At 39.7% G+C, this 21,832-nt stretch overlaps 1 protein-coding gene across 2 annotated transcripts in view; it reads right to left on the bottom strand.

Moving 5' to 3' along the window:
* ZC3H12C (zinc finger CCCH-type containing 12C) overlaps positions 1 to 21,554 on the bottom strand; it is a 44,958-nt gene extending 23,404 nt beyond the window's left edge. Inside the window, exons 1-2 of one of the 2 annotated variants that reach the window (XM_033052764.1) lie at positions 21,477 to 21,554; positions 1,499 to 2,265 (exon numbers count right to left, since the gene is read on the bottom strand). In XM_033052764.1, coding sequence (XP_032908655.1) covers positions 1,499 to 2,193 — 695 coding nt within the window. In that variant the 5' untranslated portion in view covers positions 2,194 to 2,265; positions 21,477 to 21,554. Of the gene's footprint in view, positions 1 to 1,498; positions 2,266 to 7,449; positions 7,577 to 21,476 lie in introns of those variants that run through there. The other variant, XM_033052763.2, reaches the window with a different exon arrangement.
* Between the last annotated feature and the right edge of the window lie 278 nt (positions 21,555 to 21,832).

Genomic DNA, 21,832 nt, shown 5'->3' with positions numbered 1-21,832 from the left:
TTCTTGGATATAGAACAACTGTTCTATTAATAGATTTAATCTGTTCTAGGGCCCTGCAGCATGCATCACATACATTCATAGTTGGTTCATTTGACGCAGGTGGTCAAGAAAGCAAGTTGAACATAGGAAGACAGATCCTAAATATTTATGCTAATAGCTGAATAAATATTAAGGAAAAATTACAGATCTGGAGCTAATTCTGGAATGTGTTCAGTACAGTTTGTAGAAGTTGAACCTAAGTCCACCCACCAAGTCTGAGCCGCGCTGACTAGCTAACACACAACCACTTTGGATTTATGTGAAGTACAATAAAAATCCATTTTAGAAGTCTCTGGATAACTTCTTGGTTGAGTGTCACAATCATGTTTGTTCAACTGGACATGCCTCCTCTAGAGCCTAAGTTGAACCAATAGATAAGGAATGACACATCCAGCAGAAAGAACTCACAGGAATATACCATATTAAAAAAAGAAATATCCTTGCCTTATGTGCTAAATCCTCTACTTAAAAAACAAAACCCATCACATTTGGTATAAAAAAGTGATTGTTTAAATTTAATTTTAAAAAACTTCATTTAAAGGGACTTTACTAGATTAGAAGTTAAAAAAAAGTCACATGGAAATGACAGGGTTTTTTTTTACCTCGGGAAAGTCTTGCATTAACTTTTACTCCTAAGCTAATGAAAACCACATCAAGCTGTCAGAAAACTAAAACTGACCTCCTAAACCTTGCTGTTAGTAACGAGATAATCCTTATGACTTACTGAAACAGTTACCAATTAATTTATCATTTAATCATTTATATTGCCATAAAACCCTAATCTCTCAGCACATCTCTTTGCCATTTCCTTCTCGCTTTAATGACCAAGGAAGCATGAACCTCTCACCTTCACAGGTAAATTTATTGTTATGCACCCAGATGACTGGGTGAGGATCAGTGAATGCTGTAAGTAAATGTGCTATCCATGGGCAGGTAAGTGAAAGTCATCTTTGACACACTAAACTCAGTAATTAACGACAATAAAACCTAGCTCCAAAACTGATAGCCAAGACAAATATGGACAGATCAGTTCTCACAGATTAGCCAACTAAGAAATATTCCTTAAGATGCTTAATTTTACATCACTGTTGTATAATCTTAAGGAATATTACATTTGCTGTAACTTTCTGTATGTAACTCCATCCAGCAACTGACTGTAGCCATGGTGACAACCAAAAACTAAGGACTAGAGAGGTAGTGAGAAGGAGAGATTTGACATCTGCCTACAAAGGGAGATTAGCATAACTTCTGGTTGTTCTAACAGTGAGTAGTACACCACTGAAGTCCTACAGACCTGTAGCCTGGTAACAATATCAGCACACTGTGATTGACAAAGACAATTACAAGAGCCCCTGCATACAGTTTAAGGCATTCACACTAAACATCAGTGCTTGAACTGATGGGCAAGACCCTTCTGTTTCCTTTTAAATAGAAAAGCAAAACCTTCATGGTCACATACCTCATTGCAACATTGCTGCCATCAATAACTATTGGCCTCAGGTTGTCTCCATCCTCTGTCACATCCTCCTGCAGTGGAGACTCTGACCTCTGAGACTCTATGGAAGACGCTTCACGCATTACACTAGTGTTAGCATTAGTTACAGACTGATCAGTCTCAGTTTTATTCCCAAGTTTGACAAGTTCTCCCAAAATATCATTTATTAAAGCATCAGTACCAAGTTTATTTAGTACAAGTTGAACCTGCTCTTCAGAGTAACCCAACTTAAGTGCAAACTCCAGTTTGGTTTGATATTCTTTCACCACATCCGGAGGTTTTTTGACTTCCTTAGGTACTATCTGAGCCTCTTCTATCCTAAAGTCTTGCAAGATTTCATTTCTTTTTAGTATATGAGGCTCTAAGCAAGGAGATCGGCACAGCTGTCGGTGAGTCTTAGGCAATAAATGTGACTCCAATGCAGAATTATTCAGTCTCTCTGAATCATTATCAGAATTTGTGCTTTCTTCGGAGTCACAGCTGGAGCTTCCAGAAGTCTCTTCAGATGCCTCCTTTTCTCTGTCTTCTTTCCTAGAATTAACCTTATCCATCGTTGGCTTCTCCGCCATCGACCAAGGTACAATTGCATTTATTTGTGTGCCAGTGCTCCCCACATAAAGGTGGCCTAAGTCATGCCCCAGATGATCCTTCAAGCCCATGAAGCTGCTGCATGTACTTGACTCCACTTTGCTGTTTTTCTTGTATTCCTGAATATAAAGTGTTCCGTATTCCTAAAGAGAAAACAAAAATGTTGCAACTGGTTACACGCATTACTTGTTTTCTATTTTCTTGATGCTTCCTCAGAACTGCATTTATTCTCTTGCAGCAGAGAAATAGAACTTTTTTCTTTTCTTAAATATGGAAGGCTTTTTGTGGGAAAAACTCTTCCCAAGGAATATCTATAGCTAAGTGGGTAAATAACTAACCACCTGTATTCTGAATGTATCCAATGTTTTTACTTATACATTCCTAGAAACGGATTTATGAAAGAATACAAAACCAAAGACTACAAATTTACCTACTGTAATGCAGAGAGACCAGAGTACAGTCATTATTTAAAAACAATGAGATATTTCTTCTAGAGTATGCAGTAACAATGAAAAAAAAGTGACTATAAAATACACTAGAAAAGGTTTTCAAACTAAATACCTTACAGTACGTTGAACAGAAAGAAATTAGCACAGTGCTAGATTCTCTGGCTTATTAGTAACAGAAAACATGATTAAATAAAAACTTATTGGCCCTCAAAGACACTATCAGTTCAACTGAACACATTCAAACTATTTCTGAATTCCCTTATAAAGTGATAATTAAGTCAAGAAAGACTAATTGCTCTCAACAGAGTGTTGTATTACTAACACGTACAGCATTTAGGGACATGGATTGATCTAATGGCCAATAAAGCCAATGGAAGTCTTTGCACTAATTCCAAAAGACCATTCATCAAGCCAAGGCAACAAAATCACAAGCTGATTTCAGCTCCTGCACTAGATTTGTGCAAGCCTTTTGATAAACCAAAACTATACATGTACAGATATGAGCCATTTAGGAGGAATGGAAAAAAAACGTTGCGGTTTTCTGGACTTCATATACTTGCCATATTGGATTTTCTTGAGGAATTTTGCATAGCAGTAGTTATACATAATTTAGTTACCCACTTCATCACAAACATTACTTCAACAACCTACATTTAAAGGCAGCTTGCTACTTCTTTCCCTTACTGTGTTCTTTTAAACAGGAATCTTTGCTAACTGCTTCAATAAAGAAAATAAAACAAAAAATATTTCTCATAAATAAAAAAAGACCATATGGACCAATTGTACTGCAAGTTTACAAGAAAAAAAAGAATTTAAATTAAGGAAAGACTATGAAACAAAGAGTTCTTTCACACTTCCATCTTGTAAAGCAGGATATAAAGCAAAAAGGACTTCACTTGAACTTAAAATTTCTGTCTGCAAATACATCAACTCTCCCATTCCCTTACAGGTGAGCATTTAAGATTAACACAGTATTTTTAAAATACAGTGTACTTTCCTCTTCTTGCAATAAAGATTTGAGAGTGTGCACGAGAGCAATTAATCCAAGCTTAAGATTAGAGAAAATCAAACAAACAATTCAATCCATGGTTCAGTAAAAGTATATTCTATAGGCAGGGAGTGCCAAGACATTACCATTGTGATAGAGCGTTCTGGTTATGGGGCACAAAATCTTACTTTACCTAAACATTTCTAGTTAACATAAATAAATTTTATCTATCATCAGTGCTTTCATCTCCAACACCTTACTCCCAGCAAGACTGATAGGGAAGAAAACATAGATCTTATCTTGTTAGAAGGCAGTGGGGCTGTAATTCTCAGGCAGTGTATTAATGACTATTGCCTTCTCTTAACACAAAGCTTTAGGATTTCAAGCAACCCACAGATTAAACACAACAAGATTTTAGGAAACGGACCTTTTCACACAGTGATTTATTAACTAAGATAATACACTTGATAGCACAGAGGTAGTAACAAATCACAATATTACAATAAAAAGATACAGTTAAAAAACCAACACTGTGGCCTTCGCAGAGCTGACACACACACACAAAAATTAAAACAAATCGCAAACAAGCAGCCCCTATTGGAAGCCAGGCTGCTTAGCAACCAGCCTCTAGTTGCTAGGATGCACTCCTTTAACATACCATCATGAATACTAGCACAGCCAAAGAATAATTTGGTATGAACAAAAGCCCATGAAAGAGAGCGGGACTTAAGTGCGTCTGGTTTCCCCTCGGAGAACAATGCAGCTGCCAAACCAATCTGGAAGCCCCGACATCATTGTTCCACCAACCCCACAATCTGCTCTGACTCGAGGAAGTCTAGTTAATGGGCAATACTTTTAAGCTGGGCTGAAAAGTTGAGCTGGCTCATGTACTGCCGCTGCAGAATACAGGGAGATAATGGGTCACTGCCTAAATCCGTGTACTGTGAAATGTCATTTTAGTATTGAACTAAAAGTGAAGGGAGGGTTTTTCTGGAAGGGGGGAAGAAGAGTTTGCATATTAACAGCATGAAATACTGAAAGCCTGAAGTGCATAGATTAGAAAGAGGATTTTTTTTTTTTTTTTAGTGTTGGTTAAAATAATACTTAAGTCATTCTCCAATCACTTCTTTCTTGAAGTTTAAGTGCTTTACAGCAACTACAATCATAACACCCTCCAGTGATTCAAAGAAGTCACTAGCATATGAATGTGTCTGAAGATCAGGCATTATATGAAACGTACTTTAGATGATTTGCACATCAACTGCATATGAAAAATGACCATAGCCTGAGCTTGGCCCATTGTTAGGAATATATACATAATCAGCCTCACATCTACCTACTTTAATTCTCCTGTCAATCTCCATCATGCTCCAATATATAATTGCTTGTTTTGCAAAGAACTCTACTGTTTCTCAGAAACTATTTAAAGAACAGAATAATAGAAGCAGCAGCTTTAACATCTCCCTCAGATAATATATAGTCATTATGCTAATGTTTTAAAAGCAATATTTGTATTTGTACTGTAAACCCAAAGCTAAATATTTCTGAAATAGTTTTGCATAAGCAGAACACTATTCCTGGTATTTGGCCTAAACCCTGTAAGCAAACTGCACTTATTTTCAGACAAATTTTTACAATGCCTGGGAATTTGTATATCCTATTTGTGGCCAGTAGCATGTCTTAGAAACATTACACTTTGGTGCTCCCATCATGATGTCCTTTATGAGATTCATTGACTAGAACCATGAAAATCAGATGTCACTGTTGAATGCTGCTGATTATTTTGTCTTGGTTTGGTTAGTGAAGAGCAACATGCCAGGCAGTCAATTTGAATGAATTTGTATTCCAAATAAACACTAGTGTACCTATATACAAGACAATGAAGCTCATGAAAACCAGAAAAGGTCACATTTATCTAAGGAGCAACATCAGCTAAGAACTCCTTTATTTACAAGGAGCTTTTATTACACACATATTGTTTTAACGTATGCTGACTGATACAATGCAATATAGCTAAGAGAAGCATCTACTATGAATTCGGACTCAAGAGAGAGATAAACAAACAAAAATGGTCCAAAAAATTCCAGACACGAAAGTCTTCACCTTTCAGTTATGCTCACCACAGCTCAGTAAAAGAATTTGTATTTATGAGAAAGTTAAAAAAATGGGTAACTCCCAATTTAGACATACCTATGATAACATAAGTTTTAAACTGTAGCCTGTGTGAAACTGCAGTATCTCACACTGTGTTCACTGTTAAAGGTGTAAAGTACTGGACATACATTTATCAAGTATAAATGTAATAATCCAGATGAGCACTTCATTGCAGAAATATAATCTTTCACCATTTCTTACAAGTTGCCACTATTTTCCACTAACCATTAACAACAACCAGCCCATCGGTTCACCTCCACACAAAACAGAAATATTTCTCAAAGGGATGTGGGCAAGTAGACCACCTAATCTTTTACTGTGCATTCAGAATATTTTCCACTTACAGTTGAGCATAAAAGAAGTAATTTAATGCAAATTTATTTCACAGAGGAAAATAACAGGGTAAAGTAGTCATGTGGCACGCATAACAGAAAAGTGTATTCTCAAAAGACCATCAACAAGTTTCTGAAGATACACTCTACAAGGAAATAGTTCAACATGTTTTCACACAGGTAGACTTTTTCTAAGTCTTATAAACACAAAATGTAAAATATTTAAATATTTTTGTTGAAACACTCACTGCTTGTCACAAACAGAAGTGCAGAGTTGATTAGAAAAGAAAAAAAAGAACGTATCTGTTATCCAAATGATAAAGATACTGCAACAATGCAAATAAAATAATGAATATGTAATAAATACCTACTGCTGTAGTTTCTATGTATTTAATTACCATTGTATTTGAGCGAGTGCTGTTGTCTGCATCATTCTATCCAACAAAGGAGGGATGTCCCATTGAACAGATTGGTTAATGCTCTGGGGCAACAGATGTCTACTGGAACTGCAGGAGACCAGCAACTGGTGGCCTGCCCATCTTCTGAAAACTTTCAATAGACTCATGCATATGTTCACACAATAGGGCATGTGGTAGAAATGCAAACCTCTTTTTAACCCTTTTATATGCTCTCTTTCCCTCTCAACTGATATATGAAGGTCTTTGTTTTGGACTTTTTTTTTTAACAGGATCCTTGGAATACAGGCTCGTGGAGTACACAGTGTTTGTTCTTCAGCCTAACATATGAACTCAAAACATAAAACAAAATAGATTAGAAACTTTATAAAAACAGCTAGACTAGATCTGACACAGTGACAACTGGTTTTCAAAACCTTTTACTGTAACACATTCCTACCTGAGAGCACCATGATGCTCAATCTAACACTACAGAATCTTCAGATAGGGAAGCTCCATTATGGGCTATTTCTACAAACACGGTAGATTTCACCCAAGGTGTAGTATAATGGAAAAGGTCTCTAGTTTTGTTTTTCTTTACAAGCTTTTTCTACCAGTCACAATTTAAATAATAGCTTATTTGTAAAAAAAAAAAAAAAGGTAAATACCTGTAACTTAAAAGTTGAAACCTCTCCTTCTCCCCAGTGGGCTAGAGAATTCGTTCTATTGATGGCTACTGGCTACCATTTTTGAATTCTGAGAAATGCACCATTACTGATGCTTTCAAAAGTTCCTTAATGGAACGCACTGTGTGAGATCAATGCTCTTTAATACACTCAATCTTAGCACGTAAGTGTTTTTCTGTCCCTCTTTTATCCAAGAGACACCCAAAGTGTGCAAATCTCAGCCGCCACGCAGGCCAGCTCCTTGTCCAAACGCAAACTGATAGCGCTGCAACACCAGCAAGGTGAGCCATCCCGTTCGTGCAGAGAGAAGCCCCTATACTTACGTTGGCTGGAAAACACACAGACATTGGTTTCTCGTAGCTGTTCCAGAAGCAACTCCTTAACACGATTTCAGCTGCAGACTTCAGGCAAGCAGGCAGAACAATGAATGGACGAACAGATGGACCCGCGATGTCTTTGCTTAACCTACTACTGAGCGGCCGCGGAGCCAATCACGGCCCGCAGAGCTCACAATTAGTTGGCTGGGCAGATGCAAGGCAACCTCCCCACCCTGCATCAGGTTCGGAGGTTTCTAAGATAAGCAAGTTGATGTCATTCTCAGGGTCTGCCCCGGGCAGCATGTGTATTAACGAGGGGTGTGCAGCAACAATAGGCCATACAAAAGAGACTAGCAGGCAGCTGCTGTATGAGAGCCAGAGTCATTAGGGAGCAGGCTGCCAACAAGAAACACCTGGCTTGGGCAGACTTCAGCTTCTCCTCATTGTTTGTAATTCATGAAACAAAGAAAAGAATTATTTTTCAGTAGTAAAAATTGTGAGTTTCTATTAAAATATATCAGTCTGAAGGAATATAACCCCTTCTATTATGGAAACAAAAAGTTCTTTGTCAGGAAAAATATTAAAGAAAAATAAATCTATCAGGAGCTATTGTAGTCCTCTTTTCTTGTTAGCAAAATTAATCATATTGGTAATAAAGCACAAGCATGTATGAAAGGAGCCCACACTAAACACTAAAATGCATTCAGGAACTGCTTTCTGAATTTTCTGACCCCTTTCTACATTAGTCAATAATTACAACAAACTTGCATTTACACACAACTCTAAGGGTACTTGTGGGTAATTTCAACGGAGGGGATGAAAGTGTTTAAACTAAAACCACATAATATTAATATATGGAATAATGGATATTTTTAAGCAACATTAGAACATTTGATAGAAAGGAACTGTGAACCACTCTTTTGTTCTGGAGTCCCTTGTATTTGTTTGCAACAGAACTGTCTTCCTCTTTTATTTTTTCACAAATCTTTTCTAGATGCCAAGATCTTTCCATCTCTTCTTGATGATAGAATATCTGAACAGAAGTCTGGAGCTAGGCTATAGCCAACTCTTTATTGTTTTTATTTTCAATTGAAGTAATTCACACAGAAACACAAACTCCAGTCCACATCTCCCCTCACTGCCCAGCATTTCCATTGCTCAACACAGACATTTAGTAACATAATCCTAGCAAGGTCTGATGCTTGATAAAAAAAGGTGGCGCACTGTGGACTTTCAAGTAAGAATTTTCTACTGCTGATAACTTCAACTGAAGACAGGTTAACATACAGAAGGAGGAGATTTTGCATTTGCAAATGTTCATCTGAATGACTACTAGAAAAGCGTATTTACTGAACTTCAGCATGATTACATAAGTAAAAGCAAGAACCACAGAGGCAGCTGTCCTCCTCTGCTTGCGAGGACAGGCAAACTGCTGGGAAATATCTACTGTGATTTAACAGAAGAAAAGAATGAGAATAGGTTGTTAGAACTGTTTCGAGTAACTTTCCAAGCTTTATTTGGATATTAAAGCAATTCAACACAGTATGTAAATGAAATTACATACTGTCATGCTATTACACTGATGTACTTATCAGGTGCCCCCAGATACTAAACTTCAAAGAAGAAACCCCAACTATAGTTTCTCTGTCCATTAAACACTCCTTAAAACAACTACCAACACCACAATTTTGGAGCTTTTAAGTCGGAGGCAGAAGGAGACTCCACACTAATTTCTGCCACTGTGAACACAAAGACTGAGAGAAAGCTACCCACGAGCACAGTGGGATGCCTGATCCCCAGCACTGGATTAAGCCTCTTTGCAAACAGCGAATAAAAGCAGTGATCTGAAAAAGCTAATCAGTCCCTGCTGTGGTATTTAGACTACCTCAGTTGCCGGTATTGGATAACATTAAGCATATTAAAACTTCTGTAGGCAAAATTGGAAGCCAGTCCAGTTCACCTATGTCCAAGAACTGCACCTAAATGCAAGCAGGATCACTCGGCTAGTCATTTGTCATCTCCCTGATTAGAGCCAGGCATTTCTTTTGCAATGCAGAGATGCTTGCTTTGCAGACGATACCCTTTATATACACACATCTATAACAGAGAACTCCACGGCAGAGAAGTGCTGCATTTACTGCTCTACCAGCACAACTAGTGCATTACCCAGCTTAGAAAACTGTCTTAAAAATAATGCTGTAAGAAGTTCCCTTGCAAAGACCTGCCCCCTCTATGTCCTCTACAGCAACAATATGAATACCACCCTGTTTTGTGTATCCCCAGCTCTCTACATACCCAATGCATATCTTCAGGGAACCAGGGATAAACTTTAGTTTAGCTTCAGATTAAAGCTCATGCAAACACCACGCTGCAGCACCATGACCAAAATGAGAATAGATGCAATCTGAAGACTTACATTATATTGTTAAATTTACAGAAGATATTATAGCAAGATACAGTTGTGTAACTTAAGAAGACATTTTCTAATTCTATCTTGTGCACAATATCAGTTACTTAAACCAGCTGCCTCTTCTGGAAGCATCTTCTCAGCTCCTCCCTAAAGAAGTTGGGATGTTGAAGGTTTACAAGGTGTCAGATCATCCTATTACATCATGTTTGTAATGACAGCAAAGGATTCATATTAAGGTTTATCAAGTGCATGAGGCTTCCTTGTGGGAACGATGAGTTCACCAAAGACACTCAGTATGAAACAGTGGAGCTCTGCCATCACACCCGTGAAAGGCTATAAGAGCATCACCAGGTACAAAGCAAGCACAAGGTATACAGCACAAAAGGACAAAGCAAGTTCTTCTTCTTGTGCTAAAACCTCCAAATCCAGTAACAAGTTCAATAGCTTCGTATTGCGATGCCCAAAATACAAAGAGGTAGTAAATTAAATCCAGACACAACAAATGTAACAGCTCCTTCAAATTTCTGGTCTTGCAAGGTGAGCGAGCTATAAAAACCTGCATTTGTGGCTGCTAGGTATGGGACATTTTGTACAGTGCTTGTCAGGTCCTTAGTGCCACTTGATTAAACAGTAAGCCAGCACAAAATCCTGAATTGCCTGGAGGTGATGAGCTTGAAGACTCCAAGGTGGAAGGAGATTTCAGGATGGCACACCAGAAGGGGATGGAATGCTGCAGAGAGGCACAGACCAGGGTGTCTCTTGGTTTGGGTTAGGGGTGGGAAGGAGAGCATCCCCAATTCTCCCTGCCCTCCCCACTGCCCAGTGTGGTGTGAAAAGCACAAATGGAAGGACCAGAGAGAGCAAAGCGGGGAGAGCTGGAGCAGCTGGAAAATTCAGACAAGCAGAGGCTGAAGATATTAGGGAAGCACTGCTGTAAGGCAGAAAAAAACCCTAAAAAAAACCCCAAAAAAGCTGTTAGTTCCAGCCAAATCTTGTTTCAAACACACTGAAAACAAAGCCTTATTAAATAAGAAATTATTTTATGCAAGCATACAAAATGGTCATTCTGATATTCTGTAACTCCAGTGGTATTACTGCAGCAATTAGAAAGACAATTTGTCCCAATAACATGTTTATTTTACAACTTTGTGCTAAGCCTCCTGTAATAAATTATGCCTTTGTAAGAACACCCTGCACAAGTAAAATCAATCACATACCACTGTATTTATGAAATAGAAATTAAGGCTATAGGTTACAGACAAAAATCAGCCCCAAAAAAGTAAAAAAAACTTATGTTTACTGTTGGACTTGGGAGCTGCAAGGGAGATGCTTAACTTGTAAATTACAAGGTGGCAATACAAAAAAGTATTCTTTTCAAGTTAAATGAAGAGACAGACTAACTTAAGTAGAACACTTGAAAGAAGCTCACCTAGTTTCGAGAAGTGTTAAGTGGTGCTCTAGACTGGATCTACTCACAGTCAAAACCAGACAAAACCCCACCACTCTACAGCCACACAAAGGAGTGAATTAAATGACCCATAAAGAGTGCCTAGAATTCAAAAAAAAAGTGATACTATGATAAAGATGAGTAATGTTTTGCCTAGAGAATAACTAACCTTTCAAAATATTTTAAAACATTTTAACATATTTTAAAACAAGGTTCAACTGTATTTTCAAATGCAGGGCAATTGTTCTGTAGAAAAACATGCACTTTCAAATACATTAAAATAAAGTGGTGAGGATTTCTTTCACTCCTTAAAAAAATACTCATCTCTCTTTAGCGATCCTTAAAATTAAAAAAGCAGAGATGCATTTTCCAGCAAGGCATCATCTTAAAAGAAGGTCAGAATGTCTACAGTTTCTGGTATAATCCCATTAGATCATCAGTACACTGGCTACATGCAAGACTTGAGCAAACCATTGCAAAATTTACCAGGGTGTCCTCTCAGGTTTTAAAGACAAGCAGAAAACCCCAAGGTTTATCATAAGTAGCAATTACTTTTTTTGCTAAGCACGGGTAAAACACATCCAGTCTTTGCTTTTCTGTTGGTAGACAAAGGCAGTGACCATGAGCTGTTCATCACAACATGACAAGGCACCCGCCTGCAGCTGCAGAGTTTGCCTACGTTAGGAGCCCAACACCAGCCAAGTACACAGGAAGCACAAAGCAGCATTCTGCGACACCAAAAACCACTGGCGTCACCTCTCACTACCACACTGAGACATAGCACCTCAAATGAAATGCATTTTCTGAAGCAGATTCTAAGAGTAAATAGTTTTGATAGTGTGACAAAAAAAACCCCTCTACTACCTTTACCAAAGAGGATGTTGAAAAGGTCGTTGTCTCAGTACTGTAACTTGCAGATATTGACTGTAAGCATGGATTCCTAAGCTGTGCTCCTTTCACAGCATCACAGAATCACTGAAGTTGGAAGAGATTTCTGTAGGACATCAAGTCCAACTCCCCTGCTCCAGCAGGACCACCAAGAGCCAGTTGCTGGACCCTGTCCAGACAGCATCTGAACATCTCCAAGAACGGACACTCCACAACTTCCCTGGGCAGCTGCCAGTGCTTGGTCATCTTCACAGTAAAAGCGCATTTCCTAATGTTCAGAAGGAATAGACTGTGCCCACTGCTTCTGATCCTATCTACGGGCACCACTGAAAAGAGGCTGGCTCTGCCTGCTGTGCACACACCTTTCAGGTATTTATACACATTGATAAGAAACCCACAAGCCTTCTCTTCTCCAGACAGAACAGTCCCAGCTCTCCCAGCCTTCCTTCCTAGAGATGCTCCAGTCCCTTCATCATCTTTCTGGCCCTTTATTAGACTCACTCCAGCAACTCCATGTCTCTCTTATACTGGAGGGCTCAGATTTATGTCACCAGTGCCAGGCAGAGGGGAAGGATCACCTCCCTTGCCCTGCTACACCACCCTTCCTAACACAACCAGGCCACTGCTGGCTGCCTCCAGCACAACAATATACAATAGGCTCAATGATTTCCCCATCTTTAAGTTGATGCTCCAACTCAAATGTGGTTAAACCCCAGCATAAACATACAAGCCACTGTAACCACACCTGCACAAGCACACCATAGCATGCACACAGATGGGCAATCACGTAAGTCTTGTGTGTGAGGGCAGGAAGTCACATGGCCAGAAATTCTTGGGGAGGTTTTTTGGGAATAGACACAAAGCTCTACTGAAAAGTATTCAGGAATTTGCAAGCCAGAAAGCATTGAAACCCCCTTCTACGCCCTAAGGTGGCTGTTGGGCAACTGCTCTCATCAACACCATCTCATAAACTTCAAGTGTCAAATGCACTGTCCATTTCTGCAACAAATGGGGGAACTGTGCTTACTTTAAGATAGTAATTGTTTAATTTATTTTTAAATTTTATTATTTATGAATTGAAGCAGACACTGAGATACAAAGCATTCTAGGGGAAAAAAAAGTTTCCCTCAATACACACATGTTAAATTTTATCTCCTCCCACTTCCAGAAAGAGTCACGTTGTCTAGATGCCTTCTGAGCATGAAAATTTGAGCTGTCTAATTAACTTTCCCTGTGACAATACTGGGGGGCCAGACAATGCCTACAACTGTACAAAGTGTATACCATCATGCTTAGCAAAGTACTTTTATTCAAATTTGTTCTGTCAGAAGAAAATCCTCTAACAAAACTAACATGGTTATGTGAAAAAAAAGTATTATTTTCATTTAAATACACTTAGTTAGTCAACTTAATATCTTTTATCTGTGCCACAGACTATTGTTAAGAGTTTGAAAGGTTCGTCAGAGGAAAATAGGCCTCTCAAACTGTCTAGAGACATGGCCAGGTTGTGTTTCAGGCCATGTTGCTGGCAATAGAGCCCCATAATCTCCAGGGTTCCTGGACACAGTTCAAGGTGTTTGCTGGACTCTGTGTCGCCCTAAATGGCTTCACAGTGTTATGCTTATTTGAGACACAATTCCTATGCCTGTACCACACGGCTGCAGTTGTCTTTTTGGCCTGAAGCCTTCTGCGAGAGAGCTGCCAGCAGCGGATTTTCTGCACGACTTTCAGCCTTGCCATTTACTCTCTATTGGGATGAAAGAGTCAGAGAACATGTTAAGGTTCCATGTTCTACCCGGATTTAGTAAGCTAAGAATAAGGGAAGACAGATGATCCTGTGGTTTGTCCAGACACACTTAGCACATAACTGTTTCTTACTTTCTGAGGAAGCTTTTAACAGACCTGACAAGTGGCAACAATAGCCAGATCTTACACAAAGTGGGTTACTGTAGCTGCAAATCAAAGCTCCAAATGAACGTAGGTTCTTGGAATGAAAGAAAATAGCTGCACAGAAGTCTATCTTAGTACTTGTCATTTAAGTATAGTTTTTCTTCAGATTTACTGTATTCCTGAACTCACTAAAGACCATCAGAAAGTCTCCACACTAAGCTACAGACAGGCTTTGAAATCCTAGTATTTTACACATTAATAAAACAGCTTGCTCATGTTGAATAACCTAGTACATCGGAAAGAGACAAACCATGTTAGTGATTCCACATAATTTTTCCAGCTATTTGCAGTCTCAAAGTCATTCTGAGCTCAGATGTCTGCAGCTTTTAAAGTAGCAATTAATATGCTGACCAAATTTTCTTGTATTTAGTTGAAAAGACAGCTAGCTTTCAGACCTGTGAATTCACACACGCATTTCTTTCATAAGGCAAACATTTTGAGCCCTTTTGAGCCCCCAGTGCTCATACTTTGCTCTTCAGGCCTTGTCAAGAAGTCAGATATGATAAAGACATGCAAACGGGAATATTTCATTCAGAACTGGTGATGTTATTAACATTTAGTATTAAATAATTTAGTTTGGAAGGAATCTCTGGAGATCAGCTAGTCCAATACACCCCCATTTAATACAGGGTCAGCTGCAGTAGGCTGCTCTGTGTCTTTTCCAAGTCAATTCTTGAGCATTTCCAAGGCTGCAGACTCCACAATTTCCCCAAACACCTGCACCAGTATATAAGTATTCTCATGGTGACATTTTTCTTCATCTTCAGTCAGAATATCTCACTATAGCTTGCCAACGGCTGCCTCTGGTCCTTTCGGTACAAGCCTCCAAATAGAGTACCTTCTCTTCTCCAAACAAGTTACAGAGCTGAAGACAGCAATAAGATCCCCGCCGTCTTTTCTTAAAGAAGGCTGAACAAACTCAGCTCTCCCAGCGTCTCTCCTTGTTACACAATGTACCCCAGCCCTCAAATGAACTTGGTAGCCATCCACTAGACAGGCCCCTGTAAGGCAGTGTCCTCTCCTGTCCTCTAGAGATCGAAACTGGACTCAGTGCTCCAAAACAACCTCAACAGTGCCAAAAAGAGGTAAATGATCACTCCACTTGGTGCAATGGCGATCCTCTTGCTAATATGCCCTATTTAGCCTTATTATCTATTTCTGCAACATCATCTTGCACTTATCAAGGGATGAGGCTTTACTTTCCACAAAAGGATCCCATGTCAGCAGATGAACTAAACCCTATTTACAATGCCCACTGGAGGCATCTGCTTTCAGTCTGGCCACTACAAACATTTTCTCGTCAGAGATCTCACAGGCATAATGATGAGTGCATTTAAGTGGCAGATGAACAATTCAAACTGCTCACAGAAGTAGTAAAAAGATCAACTTTAAGATGATGATGCTTATTTCACACTAATGAGTTTGCTTATCTGAGATCTCTCTTGCAATATACGTATATATCAAAACCTAACTGATTTATAACATCCTAATGTGTCCAAAATTTATCAAGGCATTCCATGTGAATTTTAGAGTGTTACCATAGCCTTATAAAAGCTTGGAGTAGCCAGTTTTATGAACAAATCAGATGGCAGACTATCATCAAGTACTGAACAAAACCTTAGGGAGAGACCATGCACTGTACCAGCACCATTAAAACTTATCAAAAAACAACTATTCTCACTCCTGAAAAATCTGGCTGCATAATTTCACAATGCAAACACACACTAAATCTCTGTGAAATCTGTCGTTTAGCTTCCCCTAAATTATCAGGCAAGGGTGGTTTACCAAGTTTCACTTACAAGAAGAAGAAGAAGATGTCATCAGAGAAGACGGCAAAGAGCGCACACAGAAGTTGTGATTTTGAATGAGTTCTGGCAGTAAGGTCAAGCTCCAGGAAGTAGGCACTACTTAAACACATTTAGTCACACAGTCTTTTGCTGGAACCAGATGAAAGTCCCACCAATGTATGCATGATACCAGATGTTATTTTCTTCCACAGAACAGCTACAGTAAAAAGCCATGAAAAGACAAGTGAATAAGTGGCCGGGGAAACAAAAGTTGAAGCAGAAAACTCTGATTTTAATCTTTCACCAGAAAGCATGAGTGCTGTAGTTCAAGAACTTCAAGAAACCCAGACTGTAATCCCAACGGTGACAGTTTCAGAAACTCTAATGAGTCCAACTCACATCTTGGCAAGGATGGAAAAAGCCTAGCTGGCAGCCCAGCAAGAGTGGCAGCACAAACCCCAGAAGCAGCTGCTACAGAGACTTGTGAGCCCAGGTGCACAGCTCTGGGAACTTGTACATCACAGTCCTTCCCTAGCCAGAACAAACCATTTCCACAGGTGGATCTGGCATGACAAGTAGCATGTACTGGAATTACTGCTGAAGGAAAAATCATCTGAGGTTTCCAAATTAGTTAAATGTTTTAAGGTGGAAAAACCTTAGAGGATGTTGCGGCAAGCTATGAGGCTCTGAGGCTCTCCACTTAAAGTTGAGATCTCCATGAAAGGGTTTATGGCACTTTTTTATAAGAGAACTGTCTCTCATCAAGAATGAGGTCATGCATCGAATCTGGAAAGATCAGATAACTCAGCAATTCAAATACAAGCTTTACAGATGACAAAGGATTGAAGAGACCTGTTGAGAGTCAAGGCAACAACTATAATGGTAACTAGGAGAGCGGAGAGAGGAAGAATGGGATACCCGTTTCTACCTTAACAGTTTAAAGAAAAAAAGTAGACTAGGAAAGTAGCTTCTGCTAAAGGAAATGCAATCTGTCCCTTTTCCAAACATTCTCTGCCAAACCACCAAATTTCATTAATCCTAAGATGAAAGGTCTAAGTCATAGCAACACTGAAATTTTCAGTTCATCATAAAACTTCAAAGCTTCATGGGATTGATTCATTGATTTCACAACTTAGCACATTATTTTTACAGCTCATAGGGGAGCATGGCTCACACAAATGGTCACTTAGGAATTATCATGTGAATTTCTGTCAAGCAGTAAAGGGCTCAAGGATTTTACTCCTTAAGATGTTCCCCAGACTGTGAGCTTTAGCTACACACAGTAAGCAAAATGTTTTTCAGGTATTTGCAATAACCTGTGTCACATTTACTGAACACCTCCAGCTTCACTGATTCTCCAATCTCTGGCACTCCTCTGCAATTTTTAACCACCTCCCAAGAAATTCCTTTCATACCAAAAGAAATTACTCTATTTCTTCCATTGGGAGGATTAATAACATCCATTAAACTTTTCTGCACTCCCATCCACTGAATGTCTTGCCCCTCCCTCCTCTCTACCCACTCTTTTCTCAAAATACCAACTTCTCATAAAGCAAAATTCCTCCTCCTGAATAAAGCTTTAGTTTCCTCATTATCCACCTTGAAGAAAACTGTAATTTTAAGAAAGAACGCATTTTAAATACTTAGTATAATACTGCAGAAATTTTATGCAAAGAACATCTTTATCCTGAAAGAATTTAGAACCAAATCACTTTGGTCTAAAGCAGAGGTACTGGGAGCTACATTTACGAGCACATAGAAGGTTTCTATCTGTAAAGGACAGCAGAACCTGGGACGGTCCAGCATTCTATTCTGTATCCACCTACCCGTACAGACATGCAAGTACATATAAATATATAAATAGACACCCACCTGCCCAGGGAGGAACATGATGCATGGCAAATTTTAACTGCTACACTGGTATCATAAATCAAGCAAATGGCACCTTAAAATGGTCAAGCAATGAAGAGGGGTAGTCTGGTGCATGCTATGGCAGAAGCCTGGAAGAATGATGAAGCTCAGAGCTGCAGAGGGTGAGCTACGTTACTCTCCAGGGGAAACTTTGAAAACGTCTTGTCTGGACCTTTTGAGTTGGGACAGGAGAGGTGCAAGTCTTAAAACTGAGGTATGTTTTCAAAGCATTCTCATTCTGCAGCTATGACTCAAGAATGAATGGAGTTTGAGTTTACCAAAGCACTAAAATAATTCTAATGGGTACTACAACATCCTGGAAGAATTTGAAAGTCTGTGTCAAACGACAAGCCGAGCACCCCGTGGTAAGTAAAACACGATTTGGATTTTTGGTAGTGCGTGCAATCTAAGCTTTTTACACAAGACATGTGATCTAACCTGAAGTAATCAATCCTGATAGGTAAAAGAGAAGTGTCTGGTTCATCTAAGCAGAAAGCCCCAAGGTTATGAAAACCTCTGTCAGTTTCTACTCACCACTAAACAACGTGGTAAGGAACAGGCTCTTTGAGAGAGCCTCAAGCTGTTACACAAAAACATTGAAAGATTAAGAGCTTTTCAATGAAAAACTTCCTCTAGCTCTGGAGATCTGCCTATTCCACAAGACATACAGAGGAAAAAATACAGACAGTGAGGAAAAAAACATTAAAAAAAAAAAAAAAGAAGACATGAAGAAAAAGGAATGGGGGAGAGGGGAGGGAAGAGGGAGTGAAATGCCTCATAACTCTACCAGGAAGGCAATTATAGCAGATTACAATTGATTTTCTATCTATTTTCTAACTGAAAATTACTACAGTTTGAGGTCAGGAAGTAAGAAAAATGACTCTGATTCTTATTACACCATCTCACCTCTGGTTTTTTATAGTCTACTTTTAACATATAATTTAGCAATTAAAAGGAAGTGCCAATTCTTTCAAGCATAAAAATATGGGTCTGTTCAATTAATGGGTTTCTTGATTCAAACATATGGTAGAAGTAGTACATTTATTGTAAATATTTAGCAAGCTTGGAGACACGAGGCATTTTACACATAACTATACATAGTAAGAGATATAAAGCATCACTCTACAACTTCAGTCCGAGCACACTTCAGTCTCTTCACAGAAACAACTCACTACAAACTTTGTACAACATCTGTTTCTTACAGTAGCTCACACATACTTTTCAGTACCCCAAGTCAAAAAAACAAAGTGTAATCGCCTCCATCATTGATAAGGCCTCTGGCTAGCTCCCATGGCAACAAACACTATGGAAATGACTAAATGATGAAATATCTCTTGAATAACTTAGAAAAACTCTTATCTATGACTACCTAGCCACATGTGGGACATTGCTTCAGAGAACAGCAAAAGTAGCAGAATAATACAGAAGAGTAAAAGCAGAAGCTTTTCCTAGTTACTATAAACCTCTCTCCTCCTTTTTTACTACTGTTACTCCCTCTGAAGCATTTCAGTTTTTAAGAATTATTTAAAATACAGATTATGAAGAGATTGATCATTGGAGGCTGAGGCTAGCAAAATCCAGATTATGATTTGTTTAACTAAAAAATAAAGAACAACCAGGGAAAAAACCCCAAAAACAGACTCTAGTTCTCAAGGGCAGATTTTTTTTTTAATAACTGGTTCAAGATAGAAGTTAGGCAGATGATGTAGAAAATGCCAAACAAGATTTTATGACTTCTGTAATGCAAGAAGTCAAACTAAATCACACATCTCTTTTCTACCAAATGGAGTTGCTTAGCTGTAGCCATTTCTGAATACAAAAACTGACCTGAGCCAAACAAGTTCCTCATTTCACTTTACATTGACTTTGAACTGCTTTTTCTTCAGACTGCTTAAAGAGTACTTTCAACTGCACGTAGCATGTATCAGACCTCACAAAAGAAAATTTCGTAAGGTTTTTGATTTACCTATGTAAAACTGAACAGTAAATATATAGTCAATATGTTTTATTAAATATCTAACTACATCTCCAATCTTTTCAAGTCTCACCAATTGCAAGCCTAGTTTTCTTCAAAAATATCAACAGCTCTGGAACACCAATGTCTTTAAATGTTAGTACAACCCAGAGAAGGAGGCAGTGAAATCACTGCAGCAGAGTGTTGTTCAGCACAGCAGTCAGCATGAAATGCACAATCTGCACAGATGAGTCAAGTCTGGATAATCCCTTCATGCTCTGTCAGGTTGAGAGTATGGGGTTTGTTTTTAAATTGCATACCTTCAATAAACTCCACTTCTCTGCATTCACATTTTAAGACAGTATTTCTTAATGTGTGTTTTGATTTGCAGATGTGTAAAAATACTGTTAGTGGAGTTCTGTCTATCAGGATCTCATAAATAATAACTGCCTTTTTAAAAGGATTGCAAATGGTAATGGTAATTGCAGCTCCACTGGGTGACTGCTGCCCAGAAGTCTGGTGTAGTAATAAAGATGCAATAACCATGGTAAGATTTGTAGAGAGATGAAACACTTTGACTTGGTTCAACTACATCCATCAGGAAAAAACAAAAAGTCAGTTTTTGAATTTTCAAGAGTAAGTGGTCTAATTAATGAAGAAAGAAGGAGGAGCAGAGAGAGGGAAAACAGAAAATTTCCCCTCTAATTCCCTAAAATAGTTGCGAATGTGTTTTACACTGACATAACAAATTCTCTTTAAAATGCCAACATGCTTGAGCTCAGAGTCATTCATGACAGATTACACCCTGTTGAAGTGTAGTATCACCCTGGAGCACTGCCAGTTAGAAAATTTAGTTGACTGAAATACATTTAATACAATCCATGAAGAAGTCTTATTGTCAGCTCACTGGCTTGCTATATAGGCAAATGCTACATGGTAAGGAGACACTGGAAGAGGAAGTACCCTGCCAGTTTGAAAACACAGACATACTTGAATGGTTTATTTTCCTTCCAGATCAAAAGGCTGTGCTACTGCTATCTTAAGTATGTTGTTAATTGCATAACTCTAAGAGCCGCAATTATGAGTTATGTCTCCGCTTTGCAAATACAGATCGAGAGGACAAGACAGAGTAAACACGACATTTCAATCCATCTGTTGTTCAAGAAATGTGGTCTGCCGTTCAGGGGGATGGATTTACTCAACCCAACTTTCGGCAACACCAACAGTTAAGGGCTGTTTGGCCCTGTCAGAGCTACCAAAGCGGAGCCAGGCAGGGGAGTGCGACCCGGGCCAGGTCTGGCTGCAGAAGGTGCTGCCCAAGCACAGCCCGGCGGAGTTTCCTCCCCCGGGGCACTATAAAATAGCGTCACCGCTCCACAAATACAACCCTACATGCCCGGCGCTACTCAGACATGCCTGCAGAATTACGCCCAAAACACACAGGTGATTGAAAATTAATTTTCACGAGAAATTACGACTTAGAAGCCACAGCCAGATCTGAGAACGGTGAAACCAACACTTACTACGGTTCGATAAATAGAGCAAGCCAAATTCTGCAGCCTGTCCTCTCACACAAAAGCGGAGGGAATAAATCCGCACTTTCCTCACAGAATCATTAAAAACAAAACATCCCCAAAAACAACCCCAAAAGTTAGAAGCAGGGGAACGGCAGGGTAGGCAGAGTACCTGAAACAAGTTTTAAATTCCTTGTCAGGCTCGCGGTGCGCGCGGGTTCGCGTGTCCCCGGGCAGCCGCAGCTCCGGCACGGCCGCGGGCGGGGCGCGGCACAGCGGCGGGCGGGCCAGACCGGAGCCGGGCAGGGGGGCACGGCCGCCCCGCCGCTCCCGGCAGCGAACAGCTCGGGGAAAACTTTCCGGAGGGACGGGGCCTGCCGAGCCGCGGGGCGACCCCGCCGGCCCCTCAGGGCAGAGGGCTGGGGCTGTCTCCTCCCTCACCGGGAAGCGCCACCGCGCCGCGGCCTCCGCCGCCCGGGCGACCTCCACCGGGCGACCTCGGGGAGGCGCCGGGGGCAGGGCCGGCGC

This window comes from Catharus ustulatus, chromosome 2 (genome assembly GCF_009819885.2).
Source record: "Catharus ustulatus isolate bCatUst1 chromosome 2, bCatUst1.pri.v2, whole genome shotgun sequence".
Lineage (NCBI taxonomy): Eukaryota > Metazoa > Chordata > Aves > Passeriformes > Turdidae > Catharus > Catharus ustulatus.
This window is presented reverse-complemented; position numbering and strand designations above follow the sequence as displayed.